General features: G+C 41.1%; 1 protein-coding gene across 12 annotated transcripts in view; it reads left to right on the forward strand.

Moving 5' to 3' along the window:
• DCLK2 (doublecortin like kinase 2) overlaps positions 1 to 21,824 on the forward strand; it is a 145,976-nt gene that overhangs the window by 107,349 nt on the left and 16,803 nt on the right. For 8 of the 12 annotated variants that reach the window (XM_032412969.1, XM_032412971.1, XM_032412973.1 and 5 more), the window contains 5 exons: positions 5,808 to 5,883; positions 6,730 to 6,838; positions 8,714 to 8,771; positions 16,628 to 16,747; positions 16,984 to 17,130. In XM_032412969.1, coding sequence (XP_032268860.1) covers positions 5,808 to 5,883; positions 6,730 to 6,838; positions 8,714 to 8,771; positions 16,628 to 16,747; positions 16,984 to 17,130 — 510 coding nt within the window. The remainder of the gene's footprint in view (positions 1 to 5,807; positions 5,884 to 6,729; positions 6,839 to 8,713; positions 8,772 to 16,627; positions 16,748 to 16,983; positions 17,131 to 21,824) is intronic. The other 4 variants (XM_032412970.1, XM_032412972.1, XM_032412974.1 and 1 more) reach the window with 1 other exon arrangement.

A 21,824-nucleotide genomic window follows, 5' to 3' on the forward strand; every position in this document is an offset into this window, starting at 1 on the left:
TCAGAATGAAGTAGTGTCCAGCACTATACCCAGAAGTCAATAGTAATATGCTTTAATGCATTGATATAGTCATTTTCATTTTTCTTGGAGAATTGCCTATTTTTGAATACAACTTCACATTTTCAGTGTAGTACCTAACATTTCTCTTTAAATTTTAAGTTTTGTAGAAATTGTAATACTCTACTTATCAAAGAAATTTAATGGAGGGCACTCTGACTTGACTTCTTGGCTAAAAATGTAGAAAGCTGGAATGTTGCTCATTATCAGCCATGATTGAGTACATAGTATTTACCTAGCCAGCCATGAAGGCCTTTTTAAATGATGCTAGCAGTTGAGAACATGTTATAGCTTTTTCTGCTCTATTTTCAAGTCTTTTAAAAAAGTTTTTAGCAGAAGTGAACAAAACAGAAACAGACTCATAAATGCAGAGAACACACTGGTGGTTGCAGAGGGGAGGGCGGGTGAGTAAAGGGGATTAAGAGGTGAAGTATAAGCTAGGGAATACAGTCAATAATATTGTAATAGCTCTGTATGATAACAGATGGTGACTATACTTATTGGACTGAGCATTTTATAATGTATATAAATGTCCAGTCACTATGTTGTATACCTAAAGCTAATGTAATACTGCATGTCAACTGTACTTCAATTAAAAGAAAGAAAATAGGGGCGCCTGGGTGGCTCAGTCGTTAAGCATCTGCCTTCAGCTCAGGTCATGAGCCCCGCATCGGGCTCCCTGCTCGGCGGGAAGCCTGCTTCTCCCTCTCCCACTCCCCCTGCTTGTGCTCTCTCTCTCGCTGTGTCTCTCTCTGTCAAATAAATAAATAAAATCTTTAAAAAAAAAAAAAAAAAGAAAATAAATACAAATATATAAATATAAACACATATATCTCTCTCAAGTGCTTAAACTAGTGCTGTTCAATAGAACATTCTGAGATGATGGAAATGGTCTGTATCTGCATTGTACAATATAGTAGTCACCAGACCAACAGGGCAATTAGACACCTGAAATGTGGCTAGTGCAGCTGAGGAACTGAATTTTCTTTAAAAAAAAAATGTTCTTAGCAGAAGCAGGTTCTTGTGCCTTTCCTTTCCTTGGTTACTCAAAAAATGGAGCTGCTGCTGCTACCAGAGGAACAGGGGAGCAGGTAGATGGGGGCAGCAGTGCCGGGTCACATAACATTCTCAGCAATATCTCTAGCCCTTTCCATCACCTTCCCTCCTTGACCAGTCAGGACCTCATTAGGAAATTTGCCCCCCTCTTCTCCCCACCCCGAAACATAATCACATCTTTTTGAACCAGTTAGTAATTATGGAAGATAATCTTGAAAGAGCCCAGATGCTGCCATCCATTTATGCTTTATTGAGGAGGATCTTGCAAACATGCAGCATCTAGGCATTTTCTTTGTGCTGTCTCAGCATCGTAGTTGCTGATGGAAGCACGAACGCTCATTAGCATTTTAAGAGATTTTAATAAAAATTGTTAGTTTGACAATGGACATGGGACAGGTTTAATCAGGAATACCATATTTTAATCTCTGGTGCTAATTCAATCCTTGCTTCAATAAGAGAATAATTCTCTGACCAGGAACAGGGAAATGTAGAAACTGTGCCTGGGAAACAGTGAGAATTTTGTAGTCCTAGCTTTATCCCTTGCGTTTTCATTGCTCTTTGTCTGCATGTCTCTCAGGGCACTGGGAATGCTTTGCTTTATATTTCACAATAGACACTTCACATTTGCCAGGGACCTGTCCAGGGATCTTGGTGAATACCCAGCTTTTCTCGGACCTTTGGAGCACCAAGTTTCATTACTGGGAGGTCAAGTGAACTTAATCACTGGCTAGCGTGGATTCCTGCCTTAGCAACATGGCTCCCTCTCACAGGTCATCAGAGTCCTTTGTACCATCAGAACCCTAAAGACCATTTCTTGGAATGTAGAGGTTGCTCGGAAAGGTTTTACGCGTGCACGTATGTCTCCTCATAAGACTGTAAACTTCTGGGCGGTAGCAATCATCGTGTTTCTTCATCTTTATATCCTCTAACAGCCCAGCATCGGTTATTGCTGAGGGAGGAAGGGAGAACTGTTCCTGCCTCATGTCCCTGTCTGTTCAGCTGCACTGTCACGAAATGATTCTCCTTCATGTTTTCAAATAAAGGAATATTATTTGGATAGGTAATTAGATAGGTCACTCCTGTTAACTCTCTATAGGTCTTTGGTTTTGTTTTTTTGTTTTGTTTTGTTTTTTGGTAAATGCTTGAGGTTCCATACTTTAAAAAAAAAATTCAATTTGGGAGTTTTGAAGAAAGCTTTTCTTGCCATCATTAGTTTGCTAAGAAAGCTGCACTTCCTGGTGATTTAGTGACACGTTTGTCAGGTACACGTGAAAGTAGCTTTTCAGTTGGCCCCCACCATGTGCCACATCCTTCCCTGAGGCTCAGGCTTCAGCCCGGGTCCTGCTCTCTTTTAGTTGCCAGGGAACCGGTTCCCACACCTCCTCTGTCTCCTGGTCTCTTTCCTTGCTGCCTGTGAATCCCAGCACACACTGTGCTTGTAATTGCTGGGCTGTACAGGGAGTCGGGATAGGTCGGAGTCGGGGTTTAATCAAAGCAGACATTGGGAAAGTTACAGTGGTTCCCAGGAACTCAATTAGTAGATTACTCCGAGGAGTCACCCATCCATGTGAAAATGTATATGGAGGTAAAAATGCCTTCATTTTAGTCCCTTCCAAGACTTCCTTCTTAGAGAGCCCTTGAGTTAGACAGAACACATCAGCCTGCAGTCAACTAAAGTTTACTCAAATTAGCTCAAGAAAGGGACTTGTGAAAAGAATGTTACCTGCTTCCAGGAGAGCTAAGCAAGCAGGCCTGGGGGAGGGCAGGGACAAAGGCAGGTCTTAGGACGTCAGCAGTGGGCCTGCGTACTGGACATTTCCCTAGGTTCTGAGTGTTGAGAAGAGAGAAGGTCCCTGCCCAGCACCCTGACTCAGCCAGCTGCGGCTGGAGGGTGTGGGGCTGCCCCGTTCTGGGCTGTGAAATTTAGACATGCAGGTAAGCTGGTACTATCCACTGTTGTTTCCAGGTATTACAGTCTACCTCCCCCATCACTGGAATCTAGGGGTGAGCAGTGATCAAAAGGGATCTTTCCATTTATTTTTTGAAATAGAACTTTCTCCAGGATGACATTTTTCCTGTCTTTATTCCATTAAGAACTTGGCTGGTATGAATTTAATTTGGATCTCTTATTCCCATGACTGGCAATTTTCAGTCTAGGAAGGGTTAGATTAGAAGAGGAACAGATTTGAAATGAATTATTTAGGAAAAGATCTCCTATAGCCATTGTACATTCAACAATTCGAAAACATTTCTCAGTCATTGGACTCAAGGCTTTATGCTAGATGTTTTAAGAAAAGTATACTAATAACTAATACTGAGTTAGTGTTACATGTCAGTGAGTTTACATGTAGGAGCTAATTTTAATTTTCTTGCACATCTTTCAACTAGGTAGGTCTTGTGACTATCCCTATATTCAGAGCAGAAAATTAAGACTTGGGAAGTTTAAGCAACTTAAATATATATATATATTGAGGGGCACCTGGGTGGCTCAGTTGGTTAAGTGTCCGACTTTTGATTTCAGCTCAGGTCATGATCTCAGGGTCCTGAGATTGAGTGCCACATCAGACTCCACGTCTGGGTGTGGAGCCTGCTTAGGATTCTCTCTCTCTCTCCCCCTGCCCCAGCTCAAGCTCTCTATTTCTCTCTAAAATAAATAAAATCTTTTAAAAAAATCTTGAGTTAATGTATAAAATTCATGAAAAAAAAAAGGCAGTGGGAAACAAATTGGACAGGCAGGTAGTAAGACAAATGATGGGGTTATTGTGTTGGTCACAAAGACCCACTGAAGTTTTGGATCCTAGGGGTCATATCAGAACTATCCTTAGAGAAGTTTCCTGGCAATCCTGTGTGGAATGGCTGAGACAGAGAGTAACCAAGGAAGCCTTTGATGAGGCACTAGGAGAAGCTGAAGGAGGACCAGGGTGGTAGCTGTGGAAACAGAACTGACTGGAGAACCTTGTAGTTTTCTGTCAGGCTTCCCTTGAAGTCCCCTCTCTGGGCCTGGGTTTTAAACAAACTAGCTTTTAAACATTTGAGCATAGACTACAGCTGATTTTGGAATTGCCTTTGGTTTCTGCAGCAAAGAAATAGAACAAAACAAAAAAGCTAAATTTTGAAACACTGCCTGTGAGAAACAAAATGATTGAACTCTGAGGAGTCAGTGGGTAGTATTGTCATCCAGTTAAGGGTGGCCTGAAAGGGACCCTACACACACACCCACATTGCTACACAGTTTTTCTCCATGTCAGAGTGAAGGAGACAAAACCTGTGAGAAGCATGTTTGCCACTCAGGACAGGGGCCGATTTGTTGTCTCTCAGAACTGCTTTTCCTTGGCCTCGCGTTCCTAAGAGGACATGCTGCTGCTGGTCTTACTGTCCACATGTCCACACAAGGTGGTTACATGGGATCTGAGAAAACAGACCAATTTTTAATGCCTCCTATTCTTGAGGCTTGTATCGCATTCCAGAAGAACTTCTGGATGATCCTGTTTGAAGCATTGTGTATAAGTATTGGGCTTTCCTGGGTTTTGAACCGGACTCGTTATCTATGAGGTTCTTACTTCATCCAGAGGAAGAGAGTAGACCCAGTGTCTCCAACTTGTGAACACTCTGGGACGGGTGTCTCCCTGGCTTGGCCCTGTCATGTATGCCTTTAATCAGCAAGTATGAATTCAGTGTTGTGTGTACCAGGCACTGTGCTGCATATGGGAGATGCAGTGATGAATAAGGCACAATTATTATGGGACTTGGGTACCAGGATAGTTTGGGCATAGAGGCAAGCAGATAAGTTCACCAATACAAAAAATGTTGAAGAGGCTTCTCAGTATTTGGTAAGTCCTTTGACCTTGGAAGCTTCTGAAAGGAATAATTAAAAAAAGAAAAGGGGAAAGAAAGACAATTATAGTTCAAAGAGAAAAGTTTGAGTTCAAAAGCCTAAGAGCCCTTAGGGATAAATAAAAAATTCCCTAAGCAGACATAATAATAAACCTGTTATGAATAATAGTCATGAGTTTTTCAATTCTTTTAAGAATTAGGGATATTTTTGGATTGGACTGGGAACTTCAGCCCTATTGAGTTAGAACCTATCTTTTAGTTTTATCTTTTATTTCCCTCTCGTTCCTAGTAGTTAAAGTCTTTAAAATGGTTAGGAGGAATTCTTGCTGTCAAGTAAGAAGTAAAGAAGAGGGTCAAGCCAGGGCTGCACTCTGGATCTGGAATCCACAGGAGAGTGTGGAAGGTGATTCAGTCCTAGGCATGAAGCTAAGTTCTGAGAAGGGCTCCACCTTTGCAGGGACTCCCTGAGGTCCGCCACAGGGTCGCTGTGGGATCTGGGGACTCCGTACCCACATTTCTTGGAATTACCTAGAGTTCTAAACCTTATATGCCACTAATAAGTCCCTTGTTCCGCTCTGGTGCCATGATAGTTTCCTTTACTTTATTCCATTGAGGTCAAGAGTAAAACTGTATCAAACAGAGCAATACACTGGCAATTTCCTGATACCCAATCTGATTTGAAAATACTTTAAGGAAGAAATGTGTTAATGATATAGGGAAGAGATGGGGAGAAAGAGGTGCCTCCTCTCTTTGTAACATCATACTTTTGTACAATATAAGCATTTTCTATTCTTTAAGGATTAGCTAGCTGAAGATTTGTAAATTTTTCCCGATAAATAACAGTCACTCTCCTCTTTCAGCAGATTTCTGCACACGGCAGATCTTCTTCCAATGTAAATGGTGGACCTGAACTTGGTCGTTGCATGAGTCCTGAAGGTAGTCCTCAATCTGATGATTACTTTTATAAAGGAAGTCACCCATGTGAACTTGGTGGACACCCAAAACCCACTTGTGCTAAATTATGATCTTCCTCAATAGGGATGTAATCATGTCACCGATTAGCCTAATGAGCCTTGGTGAGGTCACTTCAGGATATATAAAATATCCTTGTTTTTAATTAAGCTAACCCAATTTCAGATTTTACACTTGGGCTTCCTTTATTTTTCCTTAGTGGCAGTCTGCTCACAAGTCTTACATGTAGACTTCCCTTTCTCTCAATTAGGTAGCAAAGGTGTGTTTCTTCATTGGATGTCTGCTATGTGCTGGGCCCGGGGGATACATTGTAAAAAGTAGTCCTTTTAACCACTTCCTTCTCCTGCCTCTCCCCTGCCCTTCCCCTTTTTGAGAGGACTTTGAGCCAGGAGTTAGCCTTAACAGGTATCCCACAGCTGGGTAGAATTTTCTCTACTAGAAAATCTTGAGGAGAAATCTTGAAAATTTTTAAGATCGAATCCCCACCATCATCCCCTTTTCCTTCCTCGAGAGTTAACAAAGAAGTTTACAAAGCTTAGGTTAAATTTTCTTTTACTTATTTCAGCTGATATTTCAGGGATATGTTAGGGTTATTGATTATGTTGGTTTCAGATTTCACAACAAGGTCAAAAGGAAATTGGTGATTCAGGTTTTCAGGTGTTCTCTTCAGAAACTATGGTTAGAAATTTTCTTATGGTTCACCATAGATTTAGAAATCAATTGCATTGCAATTATTATTTTACAGAAATGTAGGAATCAAGGTGAAATGCTGATGTGTTTGCTAGACTTTGCATTTATCCTTTTGTGCAGGTGTGAATGGAAACAGGTGTTCTGAATCATCAACTCTTCTTGAGAAATACAAAATCGGAAAGGTTATTGGTGATGGGAATTTTGCAGTAGTCAAAGAGTGCATGGACAGGTGAGTGGATGGTGAGGATAATCATTTGTTTACCTACATTTCTCCCCTGGAGTTTATTCTTACTAAGCTGAATGAAAGAACAAAAGGCCTTCCTGGGAGGTCTCTTTTTCCCCCTTCCTGAAAAAGTCTACGGGTAGGTAGGACCAGCTGTTTTGTAAGCCCACAGGCAGTTTGACCTGGAAAAAATAGGTATAGGCACAGAGTATAAACTTGCTTTGTACGCAGTTGGGCTGAGAGATTTATCAGGTCTCATCCATGAGCCAGAGAGGAATAGGAAAGAATAAGATTCATTAAAAAAAAAAAAAAAATCTCCTATAGCACTTACCTGTGTCAGGCATGTTCTCGATGCTGTGCTTGTATTATTAACCCCTTTAAGCCCCACAGTAACCCTCTCAATTAATACTTAATTGTAAATACTAGGAGTTCAGATATATGAGCTCTGACTCTATTCAGATCAGGGTCAGCCAACTTTTGCCTATATTAAAATTATATTTTTGCTTATTCAACTTTATGTTGTTTAAGGTCCTAAATTCTCAAGTGGTAAGAAATCCATTCTTTTAAATTCCAGGCCTTTTGTAAACAATATACAAACTGGAAAAGACTCAGGTTAGAGCTTTTGTGTTTATAGGTCAATACCCTACTTGTTTTAAGTGGTAATTTTTATTATTGGTGGGGAGTTTTCCAGAAAGCTTTTCCATTTTGCCGCATCTCCAGTGAAGCTTTCGTGCTCCTTGTAGAGGACACTGCCCTGTCCCCTGAGTCCTTTTACTTAGCTCTGGTGCACAGTTTGCCACCCAAGTAACAAATTAAGCATCTAAGATACAATCTCTACAGACTCATTAGAAATCTGAGTCAGGGTTTGTTTTATGTTATGCGGAAGCAATTTAAATGAAAGTTGCTCTTCTAAGGTCAGCTTCCGCAGTGTGTGCTGTGACCATGTGGCAAAAGCAGTTGCACTTGAGAGAACTAATGTATTCCCAGAATACGGCAGTGTTTTTTGTTGAACAGTTTTCCTAGCTAAACAATACTTTTTGGCATGTTCAGATTAAATTGTGTTAAAGGTGATTAAACGTTAACAACCTCAACATTTGTTTTTTGTTTTTTTTTTTTAAGATTTTTTATTTATTTATTTGAGAGAGAGAGAATGAGAGAGAGCAAGCACATGAGAGGGGGGAGGGTCAGAGGGAGAAGCAGACTCCCTGCCGAGCAGGGAGCCTGATGCGGGACTCGATCCAGGGACTCCAGGATCATGACCTGAGCCGAAGGCAGTCGCTTAACCAACTGAGCCACCCAGGCGCCCAACAACCTCAACATTTGTATGTCCAAGTAAATGATCTCTTTCCTACCAGATACAGGCATTTAAGGGTGTGGCTAAAATGGCACCAGCTGGAGTTTTGGCTGAGAAAGAGACATTGAAAGCCTAGGGCCTTTTAGTCATTAGTAGATTAACGTAAAGATATATTGATCATAGAAAAATTTTAGTTATTTTGATTAATTTTTCTTAATTTTATTCTGCCTCCTAAGAGAACTCTTTTGAGATTTAAGTATGGAAAAAATTTCTTGTCCAGCTTTGATACAACAGAGTTTTAAATACTTTTAATATGTGAATTATTTAATATTATAATTATTAACATCATAAAATGAGAATGACAGTGTGGCTTTGGATTTTTTCATTTCTTTTTTTGGGTACCTTTCTCCCTGACCCCACTCACTATCATCCCTAATGTACAGAGGAGGAAGGTAGTACTTCTCTGTTGAACTGTTTTCCTATTCTAAAAGATATTTAGAAGAATATCTTCATTTCCTTTAGTAGAGGAAATCGGGAATGATTGTATCTTTGTGTCTTTAAATTGCCTTTCTCTGATTATTTCATAGGTCCACTGGAAAGGAGTTTGCCCTGAAGATTATAGACAAAGCCAAATGTTGTGGAAAGGTACAGTATAAGAAACTGAGAAACCTTGGTGAGATGTTTACTGCGGTGAAGGAATTTAAGTGGGCATTGACAAGGCCTTAATAGGAATAGACCATTGATAATAATAGGGGAAACACTATCAACATGTTTTTTTTTTCCTTGTCATTTTTCACTTTAATCCTAAAATAATAAATTGACTTGATCCGGTCCTAGCTATAGAAAATATAAGTTCTCTTCTTTGGGAGATGCCTATATGAAAACTCAGCAATGCTCAAAAGACCTATCATGAACTGTGATGAGTCTAAGACTTCACCTTACTTTCCAACTAACTAGTTAGCCTTCTTGCTTTATGGATGCTGGCTGAAGACACAGGATTGCTGGGTCAGAGACAAAAGACTTTTATAACTTGTGGCACAGCAGGTAGCATTGGTTCTCTTAACTCCCAAGTCCCACGGAAGTGATGCAGAGGGGCCCAGCCGGTTGCTATACACAGAATAGGTTTAGATCACAGCTGAGGATCCTCAAGCTTAGTAAACCCCCAGTCTTATGAGGGGGCTGCTAGCAAACCTGTCCAAACTTTGCCCCAGAGGAAAACTATTTTTATGATAATGCTCAGGAAACCAATCTGTCCTCTACCCTTGAGGGAGACCCTATCTCTATGATCTCTATGTTACAAATACCCTTGGGAAGATAGTTTGTAACAAAAGCTGATAGAAGATGTGTAGAAACACCATGAAGAATTGCCCCTCCCCCCCATGAACTTTTTTTCTTCTGTCCCAGTCTCAGGCTGATCTGGGAAAGATCAAATGATGAAGTGCTGCTGGAGTATTGATATGTTAACTATGTTTGAAAAGATAATAGCTCGGATGACAAAGACCTTTTTAAAATTACTTTCTGTTAGCATAGCAGTTAAGAAAGCAGGCTCAAGAACTCCTAGGTGGCTAGTCTGAATTAAAGTGTAGATTAGAATACATAGTAGATTTTTGTAGACAGTACGAAAAAACAGTGTGGTACCTCATTAATTTCTTTTTTGTTTGATTGCATTTTGAAATGATAATATTTTGGATATATTGGATTATGTAAGTTATTAGTGTTATCTGCATCTTTTTACATTTCTTAATGTGGGCATCAGAAAATTTAGATTTCTATATGTAGATCACATTCTATTTCTGTTGAACTGTGCTGTTCTAGTGCCAGAGGGTATGAAGTTTTAGTCTTGGTTCTGCTTCTTTTTGCTGTGCTACCTTGGAAAAGTTACTTAACCCCTCTGTGTTTCTGTTTCTCCCTCTAAAGTGTGGTTGTTAATAATATCTAAGACACAAGGTTATTGTGAGGATTAACTGAATTAAGGTATGGAAAACATGTAGAGAAATACCAGTATATAAGATTTTAGCACATGGTAACTGTTAACATTATTAATATGCCACAGAAATTCAGAATGTATAATTAATTAAGATTTAAAGTGATAGTCATGGTTTTATATTAATGGAACTCCTAAAGTGGCCTTCATTGGAAATTTACAAAACTATGTATTTTTAACAGAAAACTTAAAATATTATTATTATGTTGAAGTTTGAGAAATGCAAAAGGCAAATTTGTCATATGTTTTTTTTTTTTAACCACACTGTGACAGCTAATGAAGCAGAGACTGTACAAAATGCCCCCCTTTTCTTTGAATAAGTAAGGTTTTCCTACAGTTAATATTCTTTAAATAAAATGTGTGCTTTTACTTATTGTTCTAACAATATTATTAAATTTTTAACTACAAAGACTTTTCCTCATATGTAAGTAAGTGTTGCTCTTTCTGGTATTGTGGAATTTAAGCAGAATGTGTCATAATTTTGGGAGCCAAGTTCTAAGCAACTGTAATAAAGTATTTTTATCAAAAAAGTAAAAAAAAAATTGCTATGGTAGGGATATTGTTTACCTGATTAAATTTTAAGCAGCTGTTTTAGTAGTTGAAAAAAGTTCTTTATGTGCAAAAATATGTCTGGTACACTAAATGCTGAGGCAAATGATTAGGTCACTTTAAACATTTGGATCTGTTTTTCCTTGTCATTGAATGTCATTTTGTTTTTATAATTCATGATCATATGCTTATTTCCATCCTCACATTTTGCTTATCTGAGCAACTATTTCTACTTTGACTGTATAAAATTATAATTTAAAAACTTGGTTTGTTCCAAATAAGTTGATTTCCCCATTGACTTTTATTTTTGAAAAAATTGGTATAGAGAATTTCTTTTTTAAGACAAAATCAAGGGGGAGGCATAGTGGAATCAGCTACTGTTCTGGGGTGTTGTTGGTTACCTCTGTTTTGTGGGTTGTACACAGAAACTAAATTACTAAAATGTATCATCTCTCCAGGCTTGGACATAGAGGAATTTTGCACATTACCTTTAATGACTTGCTAAACAAGATACACCAGTTTCACTGATCAACAGAGGTTCAGATTAAATAGCTTCCCAAAAGTCACACAGAGGCAGAGCAGTGATTGGAATTTTGTGCTCATTGATTATGTACCCTGTACATTAGCCAGTCTGCCACGTTCCCTGTTCAAGTTCAATTTATTCATTTGTTCATGTAATAAGAACCTGGAGAAAAAAATCTCAACCTTTTCTGGCCTTCTGTTTGCTTTTCTGTCATATACATATACATTATCAGATTAATTGACTCATTTACCTAAAATTTGATGTGTGTGCAAGAAACTGTGCTAGGAATAGGGCAGTCTCACATATAAATTAATACCAGTTCTGCAGAGAATATATGGGAGTTTGGAGGAAGCACATGAGTGAAGTAGGTGATCAGAGAAGATGCCATGAGTAAGCATTTGAGCTGAAACTCTAGCAGTGGTTAGGACTTCAATAGGCAGCAATGAAAGAAAAGCCTTCCAGGGGCCTAGCACAGCCTGAGCAAAGGCCCAGAGGATGGAAAGCATGTTAGGTGCCTCTGAGTAGGAGATCATTACAAGATTTGCCGTGGGGCCAGATTTATGGAGGCTGTTGAGAAGGCTGTGGTGTTTGTAAATTTAAGAATTCTTCCATTGCATGGAGCACTGGGTGTTATACGCAAACAATGAATCATGAAACACTACATCAAAAACTAATGATAGACTGTATGGTGACTAACATAGCATAAAAAAAAAAATTCTTCTTCTGTATCTAATATTCTAAACAGTGTTCATTCTAAATGATTATTTATTAAATTTGCATAGTGTACGAAGCTCTGAGCTCTCTGTTATGGTGCTTCGAAGTGGTCTGCCCTTCTCTTCCCACAGTTACGCATTTATCACCTCCATGTAATGGGCCCAAGCACAACACAAATCCAAATGTATATTGTATTTGTTTCCTGAGGCTGTTGGAATAAATTACTACAAACTTGGTGGCTTATAACAGCAGGAATTTATTCTCTCACAGTTCTAGAGGCCAGAAGTCTGAAATCCATACTCCCTCCGGAGCTCTAGGGGAGAATCTGTTCTTTGACTCTGAGTAGCTTTGGTGGCTGATGGCATTCCTTGGCTTACGGCCACATCCCTCCAATCTTGGCCTCTGTCCTCACATCACTCTCCTCTGTGTGTTTATTTTTCCTCTTCTGTCTGTGAAATCTCCTTCTGCCTCCATTCATAAGGACAGTTGTGATGGCACCCAGATAATCCAGGGTTATCTCCTCATTGCAGAATCGTTAACCACATCTGCAAAGACCCTTTCTCCAAATAAGGTAATATTTACAAGTTCCAGGGGTTAGGCCTTGATATCTTTGGGTGGCCGTTATTCAATCCGCTACACACATCTTACTACAGAAATCATATGGGGTGATTTGTACATTTTCTCCCTCTGATTGGGGAGCAATACTCACTAAGCAATGTGGAATCCAGCTGGAAAGCCACTGTTGGCCAAGAGCAATGCATGCTGTCTTTATTCACTCATACACTTCAGAACCAACTGTGCTGGTTGCTGGAGAGCGAGGTAAACAGAAGCCTTCAGACAGCAGGGTGAGAGCAGTGATTGAAGCAAGAACAGGGGGCACAGAGAGAAGGAAGGGTGCCTAACCCAGCCACGACTGAGCAGGGGAGGCTATTTAGAGGAGGTGAGGTCCAATCTAGACCTGAGGAACACAGGAGTCCCCCAAGGAATGTGTGTGTTGTGGGGGGGCGGGGGTTCCAGACAGAGAAAACCTGTACAAACACCTGGAGGCCCAGGCAAGAGATTGACAATAGGGATAGAAGTGAATGGGTGGATTCAGAGGCTGTTGAGAAGGTGGACCTGGCAGGAGCTGGGGACTGATGGGCTGTAGTGGAGGATGAGGGAGGGGCTGGGAGAACACTGTCTGCTTTGGGCAGCCAGGTTGATTTAGCCGGACAGAAGGCACAGGAGGAAAGGCTGCTTTGTGGGGCTGGGGCCATTAGAGACAAGATGATTAGTTTTGTTTGGGAGAGTTGTTTATTCCCTAATCCATCTCTCTCTCTCTCTCTCTCTCTCATTAAAAACCACCATGGCCAAAGATAAGGTGGTATCTTTTGCCAAGTTAGCAGTTTTCTTTGTATTTACTCTCACTCAGAACCCTGGAACACTGCCACGAAATGATTCATATGTAAATTATTTGGAGTTAGAGTCCTGAATCACTTAACAGGAATAATGGTAGATGGCTGAATAATGTAAGTTCACGGCAGTTTGAGAGAAAAGTGACGCTTGTACTGTATTGAGAGAGATTTTTTCCTGGCAAATGTAATCTAGAGAGTGTTTTTACGTATTGGGCACAGTGATTCCACAGGGGTTGCCTAAGAAATCGGAGATGACATTTGTAAAGATTTTTATGGGCTACTTTTGTTTTGCCTCTGATGATGATCAGTTTAAAAAGCGGGTTGTTCCTTCCGACACAGTTTTACAGGCACAGTCAGAGGTTGGGGGACAAAGGCTACCATCTCCCACATTCCAGCAGAAACTCACTGAGTGAGTAGAACCCTGGCCTTCGTGGAGGAGAGCCCAGGGCTGAGCTAATGAGCCGTGGTGGGCGGCATGCGGCAGCACTCGCTCAGTATTTCAGAGGTAGCGCTGCTGGTGGTCCTGGGGGAAGTTCCACAATCAGAAAGTTCCCAGAAGACTTTCTCTTGAGCCTTTCTTGAAAAAGATAACTTTTGAGAGGTGTTGTCTCCCTAGGTGGTAGACATCTTATTTTAACAGGGATTTGAGAGCGCTCCTGGGGTACTGGTGATGGGGATGATTTTACATGTGTCACTCTCAATTAGCATCCCTACCAGAGCCCCTGAATAGAGGGAAATTTACAGACTCCTCCAACTTCGGAGACAATAGGGAGGAAGGGGGGGGGTGTACTGAAGTGATAGATCCATTTAGCTTTAAAATAAAACGCCTTTCAGGGCGCCTGGGTGGCTCAGTTGGTTAAGCGACTGCCTTCGGCTCAGGTCATGATCCTGGAGTCCCTGGATCGAGTCCCACATCGGGCTCCCTGCTCGGCAGGGAGCCTGCTTCTCCCTGACCCTCCCCCCTCTCATGTGCTCTCTCCCTTTTCTCATTCCTCCTGCCTCAAATAAAAAAAGAAAAACTTGGGGGGGAGTACTGAAGTGATAGATCTAAAATAAAATAAAATAAAACGCCTTTCTTACTGCAGTGGTAGTAACTCCTGTTGTCTTGGCTTCACGTAGAGTGAAAGAAATGCATTTGCTCGCCTTTACGTGTTCGCAAAAGTACATCTAACTCTGCCTGTTAGTGTGATAAAGGGCAGACTTGGCACAGATGATCCAGAGGCCTCGAAGTAAGTGAACCAATGTGGAGTGTTTGCTGAGTCTTTGTCCCTGTGGCCAAAAGGAGTTGGCTGTCAAGCTGCTTCTCTTGGGAGGGACCAGGGCACTGTTTGCTGCTTGGTGCTGCAGCTCTGTAGCTTAGACAGAAGGGATTGCTAATGGGTAGGCGGCCCTGTCCCCGGCCTCCCGGCCGTGGTTTGTTAGGGTCTGAGATCTGGAAGCCTTTGCTGAGTCTCAGGCTGGATGGAGACTTCCCACCCCTGCTCATTAAGGGGCCTAGATTCTCCTCCCTGCGCAAAGCCTGGTGTGATTCTGCCTGGACCTCTCTCGTTCCTGTCTTTTCAAGGAATTAAGTATTTTCCGCTTTGCAGCTATCATTTTCACTTGGAAATATTCTTTTACCGAAGTATTCCTTTTTAAAAGGTGATACTGTGTTGTACAAAAAATGTGGGCTTGGATGTCAGAAACCTAGGTTTGCATTTTCCCTCAAAAGACTGTTCTAAGGATAAAGTGTTAAGACATTACACAAATACTTCCTTTGCAAAGAGACTGACAGATAGTGACTAGGTTCCTAATAAATGTTGGTTCTTTTCTTTTCTTGCTTCAGTTTAGCATTTGCACTGTCATTTGCCAACATTCACTGAGTGACTACTTGGACAAGCACAGTGCATTCAGCGCTGGAGAAATGGCCCATGTGGGCAGGAGTTTGCACAGGGTTCCTGTGGATGCTCCTCATTCATTTGATATAATGTATATTAATCTGTTGTTTGAGGTGGCTTAGAGTAAAAAGACGTGTCCACATGGATGCATGAAGTGGAGAACCTAAATGACATCTTGACCTAGACATAATTATCTTACCACTGCAGTGGAACACTAAATTTAGTGCTAAGATTGATGATAGCAAAGGTGAAAGGGACACTCTGAGGGACACACACACACACACACACACATACATGGATATATACATGTGTGTGTATTTAGGTAGCAAAAGCTCTCTCTCATATGGTAAGTTTTATGTAAAAGTTATATTTGAAAACCCAGAATGTGTCAGAGGGCAATTAGTTAATTTAACAGAGCATACCCTAAATTCAAAATAATTTATTGTTATAGCTCATGAGGATTAACAAATGTGATTTTATTGAAATGTTTTCATGCCTCATAAAAATAGAGCAGTAGTTGTTCATGATTCATGTTTGGCGTATTGAGAATAATTCCTTAATGCTGTGGGTAAACATTTTGCTACAGTGCTGATCCCAGCTGCATGACTCACCAGGATTGATAATCAGGTAGTATTTTCAGGGAAGAGGTTAGAGCTAAAATGAAAACAGTGGTCCCCGTGGTACTCAATGTTTCCTGATTTCTGAAATACGAGACTGTAAGGAACATCCTTCTGGTGAATGATTCCATACCCAGCCATAGAGGGGACCTTTTTTTTTTTTTTCTTCTCGTACGTTCAACATGAAATTCAAATTCATATTAGTAATGGTTTAAAAAAATTTAATGCTCAAGTTGTATTCCATACACATGCAGTTTCCTTGTATACTTGATCTTGAGTTTGAGTGTATACTCAAAAAGTGGTTCCGGGGCGCCTGGGTGGCTCAGTCAGTTAAGCATTTGACTCTTGATTTCAGCTCAGGTCATGATCTCAGGGTCATGAGATCGAGCCCTGTGTCGGGCTGTGCTCTGGGCGTTTAACATTCTCTCTCTCTCCCTCTCTTAAAAAAAAAAAAAAAAAAAAAGTGGTTCCAGCTGAATCACAAAGCACGGTGCTTTGTGCCCAAGCTTTCTCAGTGTCATGACCTCTTAAGCGTTGGCGGTAATGAAGAGACAAGAAGGTAGTATATTTTATGTGCCAGGGTGGCACCATTGAGCCCTTTCAAGGGACATTTTGAGGATATCAGTTCCTTTTTGTTAGTGACAATGACATGTCACACTGACTTGTTCTGTCCCTATGGAAACCAACTCAGCCAGGGCTTGGTTTTGTCTTTGCACCAAGGGAGATGCTTCCTTCGGCATCCAATTTACAGTAGTGCATCTTCCAGAATATAGAGCTAGAGAAGAGGTTTCTGTGGTTTCTGACCCACCTCTCTAAACCCTCTCTAAACCCTTGCTTTGACAGGAGCACCTGATTGAGAATGAAGTGTCCATCCTGCGCAGGGTGAAACATCCAAATATCATCATGCTGGTTGAGGAGATGGAAACAGCTACTGAGCTCTTCCTGGTGATGGAATTGGTCAAAGTAAGAGGATGGAAAGATTTCAAGAGATTTCATTGGTGCCAAATCCCAAGATTTACCATATTCTTGAAGGCCCTAATTGGAAACATGTTTTGCTACCTTGAAACTTTTATTTATAATAATTGTTCATGGCACTTGTGTCATTCTTTTCACCTACTCCAGGCTGATGAACCTTCTTTGTTACCTTCATAGGATTGTCACTGTTGACATTTTGCTATGTTCTTTTATGTGTCCATCAGGGTGGAGATCTCTTTGATGCAATTACCTCTTCAACCAAGTACACTGAGAGAGACGGCAGTGCGATGGTGTACAACCTGGCCAATGCCCTCAGGTATCTTCATGGTCTCAGCATCGTGCACAGAGACATCAAGCCAGAGAACCTCTTGGTATGCCATCTCTGCTTTTTTTGTTCCAATTCATCCTCTCTTCCTTTAAAATGACATGATCACATGCAAACAATATCACTTTAGAGTCTGTACCAATCCTGCAATAAGGGACCGAGAGAATTTAAATTTAGAGAATCACCATGGCTCAAGTCAATGACCATAAATTATTAATGGATTTCTTAAATTGATATGCATTTCTGTATTTATTATTTATCAGACATTAGAAAACACGTTTCCATTTGCATTTTGATTGATGGTACTGACGAAAGAAAGGTAAGAAGGAAAACTATTTTGTGAGGCAAAACTTTGAAGAATAAATTAGAGAATTAGGAGCTTAGAGGAGACAGAAATAGAATATGATGGTTCATGTATGTGCAGGACAGAACGTTGGGAATAATCTAGTCCATTTACCTCAGCTTTACAGGTACAGAAATTTAGACTCAGATGCTAATTTTTGTGGCTGAAAAGTCCCCTGCTTCCCATTGTTCTACAGAAGAAAGTCTGTGGCACTCAGAGGGCTTCATAATCTGGTCCCAATTTACCTTTCCAGCCTCCTCTCCTGTTACTAACCCTTCCCCACCCATCTGTCCAGACTGGCACTCAATCTCATGTCATATTTAGCACATCTCCATGATGGCCTTAGTAAACACAGCTTGCTAATTGGGCCAACCTTTGTGTCTGCATGGTAGAGGAATTTTAGAGAAGCTTACTAGGGACTTCGACCATCACACATCCCCCCAGACACACACAGGACCATTTTTTCGTCTATTTCTACCTTTCAGGGCTGAGTATTGTCATCATTATGGCTTAGGAGGTGGGGTTTTCTGAGTGTTCTATATCATGATAATCCAAACTCTGATTTTCCCATCCCTAGTCGTTAGTTAAGACTTAACTTTATCAACACCATTACATATCATTGCTTATTTCCATACTGGTCTACATTTGCAATGTCCTCTCCTGGCAACGTGGCAAACGTGTTCCTCTCATAAGACACTGAGCAAAAGGCATGTCTTCTTTGACATCACTCCTGACTTCCCGGACAGAGTCAGTCATGGCCCCCTCTAGTTTCTGCTCTACGTGCCCTGGTGTGGTGAGTTTATCATGTACTTGAGTGACTCCTTCTCTAGATAAGCACCATTAGGGACAAGGTTTGTGTCTCCATTATTCGCATGTCGCCAGTGCCCTGAACAGTGCCAAGGAAGCACACGGTGGACGTGGAGTAAATGGTTGGTGCCTGAGCATTGACAGTCATTTAGCTAGCTAACAGCTGGTACTCGAACTCAAGTCTTTCCAGCTTGCCTCATACTCGCACTGTGCAAATAATTGTTCAAAGGAATATGCATTGATGTTGAGGCTTTTAGGCCATCCTGGGAACTTTCTGTGAATCCATCTTCCCCTTTTGGTAATACCATTTGATGATTTCTGAGTATCCATTTAAAAGTATGTGAGGTTTTTTTTTCTTTCTTACTGTCTTCTGCCTTGAGAAGTTATGTTTCACGTCTAGATTTTCCTATTGGGAAAATAAATATCCTTTCTCTGTAAAACAAGAAGTATTATAGACTTGGTTTTATGAACTCTAAGGAGGAATGGAGACAATTGTAGACTGGGCCTCAGGACAGAAGTGAGGATATGGTGTTCTCTCCTCAAAACAGTCTCCTCAGCCATTATGACCTGTCAGACCCAGGCTCCTCCACCATGGGACTGAGATTGGCCAGGGGCTTCAGAAACAAGGGTAACAGGGCTTCCTCTGGCTATGGCCAGATATCAATGCCATAGTGTTAATGAGGATGCCTCCTTCATTTCTCCCTGCTGTCCATGGCTCACCTCACCCTGGTGGCTGTGGTTATTGATGTTTTCTGGAAATACAGAGCCACAGGTCCCTAAGGACAATAGGTTACTGTGGAGCCAGCCCATACTGCAGCTCTGATTGCTGAGGCCCGGTGAGGAAGGTGACTGAGGCCGTGGCGAACTCGCCTGTAAGCCAGGGAGTGTCCATTTCCCAGCTCATTGATTCCACTCTCACCTGCCCCTTCTTCTGTTTTCCACTCACAATGTGTGGAACATCTCAGAGTCCGATACTGCCTCCTTTTCTTGTGTCACATGATGGGAACCAGGGGTCTCCAAAATGACCTGTCTGAGAATGTAACCAGGAAAGTGGAACCAACTTCCTCATCCAGTCTAACTTGCCCTAGATGAGTCTTCACCCCTTTTCAAGACCTGCCGTAACCCCACTCTGCTACCCAAAGGGGAGGAGAAGGAAGATGATGATAAAACGGATGTCTGGATGAGGCTAATGTGTGATATAAAAGGGTCAGGCTTTGGAAGCCCTTAGCTGCACATATCTAAGTAAAATATGTGCCTGCCATTGAAAACTTAACTAGACCACTCTGCAGATTCTGCATTTAGTCAGCAGGTTGGCATTGCCCTAGGATGAGAAAGTGCCATTGAGGCACTAAAAGTAAATACAACAGAGTGACTGTCAGCCTCCTCCTACTCTAAAAGCGAATTCCGTTGTTAAGCACCAGAGCATTCAGACATCTGATTTGCATCGCCTTCTCCGGGAGCAGTGTCATAATTTAAACCCCTGCCAGCAGAGATGTATGGGTCGCCGTGTCAGGGAGCACAGGGGTGGCCATTAATGCTGTGAGTTACAGCCTGGTGGTGCCCTGTCAGACTTAACTATGAGAGACCAGTGATAAATTCTGCTTTTCCAGGAGTTCTGGGGACTGGGGAGAGAAGAGGGTTGGTTTCTCATATTTGAAGCCCTTCTAAATCATTATGTTGACATTTTATTTAGAGAACACGCAGCGTTCACTTCGTATGTGGGATCTGCATTCCTCACATCTTAAACTTTTGCATTCTGAGTGCAACTTTTGACAGAGCACATCTCAGCGGGTGGCGGTGGGGCATTTGAGCGGTCGTGATTGTTGAGATTACTCAGCATCTGTGTGTGGGTGCAGGCTGCAGTCGGGGTTCTGCCAGGACCACTCTCTTGCCTTCAGACCTGTTGCAGGATGGTGCCGTGGGATGGTAAAGGTACTGGCTGGAATCCCCACTTGGTAGCTCTTAGTAACTTGAGTTCTCTGTGCCTCAGTTTCCTCATCTGTAAAACAGAGGTAACAGTTATTTTCCTATTCACCCGGGGGGGTGGGTGGTGACTCTCAGGTCCAGTGAGATCATGTGTGGAAAAAGCATTGGGATCTCTGTAGTTCTGTGAGGTGTCAGTAACTGGGGAGAGAATGGAGCACTCTGCCAAAACAGAAGGCCTTTGGAGTCCCCTATGCATTTGTTCAGCTCTTTCTTCAAATCAGTCTCTTAAAGCAATGCCATATGTGTGTATGTCAGTGTCAGTCTCTTAAAGCAATGTCGCACATGTGCGTCTGTATGTATAGATTGATACATACTCCTGCTTTGAAGAGAATTTCCAGCTAAGATTTTGAAATGGACTCCTATTATCTTTCACATATTTGCCTCTGTGTCTAGCGTTGGGAAGAGATGAATCAGATAAAGTATTATTTCAGGCTTGTCTGCTCCTTATGACACTTCTCTTTTGATGTTTAGCCAAGGAGTGCCACTTGCCCAGACATAATTCAGTGATTATGAACTGCCCAGTACCTTTCTATTTATGCTCCTGCATCTGACTCGGAATTCCTTATAGAGGATATGAGAAATGGGGCTTTGGGGACTTCTGAGTATCTGAAAACAACCCTCAAATACCCCCAGGCATCTGTAAATTGCATGTCTAAAGTAAACACTATTTTTCAAAAAAAAATGTACCTAATGAGTGTATTTTAAACTTGTAAAAACAAAATAACAATGACATTAATAAAACTTTTTTTTTTTTTTGCTTTCATGATACAGACATTTAAAATTATAATGTTGCTTAGAATGTTCTTATCACTGCAATTACTTAGGGAATTTCTGAAGTCTGGGTTTCAGTAAATGCGTCATAAATTCTAACTGTAGTTCTCGATATCGGATTGTTCTTGTTAATGTTTACATTAAACATAATGGATGGAAAGTCGTCCTAAGACCCTGGCAAGACTGAGAACCTGGTTTCTCCTGCTTTAGGCTAAATCATTAGTAGCTTTGAAAATGCCTCTGCTGAGCTGTGGCTGACTCAGAATGATAAATATCTGTGAGGGACTCCGCAGCCTCACCATCGCTCCCATGAAACCTAAAAGTCATAAAGATGTGTGCAGGGGATGTATACTTAGTACATAAATGTGGAAGCAGTTACTAAAATACTAAGGTGAAAAACATTCTTCTTAAACCGATGAGGACATCACAGGTAAGGAAGGTATTCCAGTGTCATGCTTTTTAAATGCCTCTCTAGACTGGGTATCGCTGACATGGGGGAGCCCTGAGGTTTTGATGCTTTTTCACGATGTCTATAAATCACTCCCCCTCATTAAGTATCAGACTAATGGAAGATGTTATTAACATGCTTATCTTGAAAAAACATAATTTTCTAAATTGCTCATCCTTTAGTAAGGAGTGGTTTGAGTGAGGATCTGGTTCAGTTCATAGTAAAATATGAGGAAAAGCAAACTAAATAGAACAAAATTATAAAAGTAGGGAAAGACATTACATTAGTACAGATTGGATCTCTGCAGTTATTCTCTGAAATTCACCCTTCTCAAAATGGACATCTGAGAGATGAATAGGCAAGCACGTTAAAGTTTATGCAGTTA

Source organism: Phoca vitulina, unplaced genomic scaffold (assembly GCF_004348235.1).
Source record: "Phoca vitulina isolate PV1807 unplaced genomic scaffold, GSC_HSeal_1.0 scaffold14, whole genome shotgun sequence".
NCBI classification, from domain to species: Eukaryota; Metazoa; Chordata; class Mammalia; order Carnivora; family Phocidae; genus Phoca; species Phoca vitulina.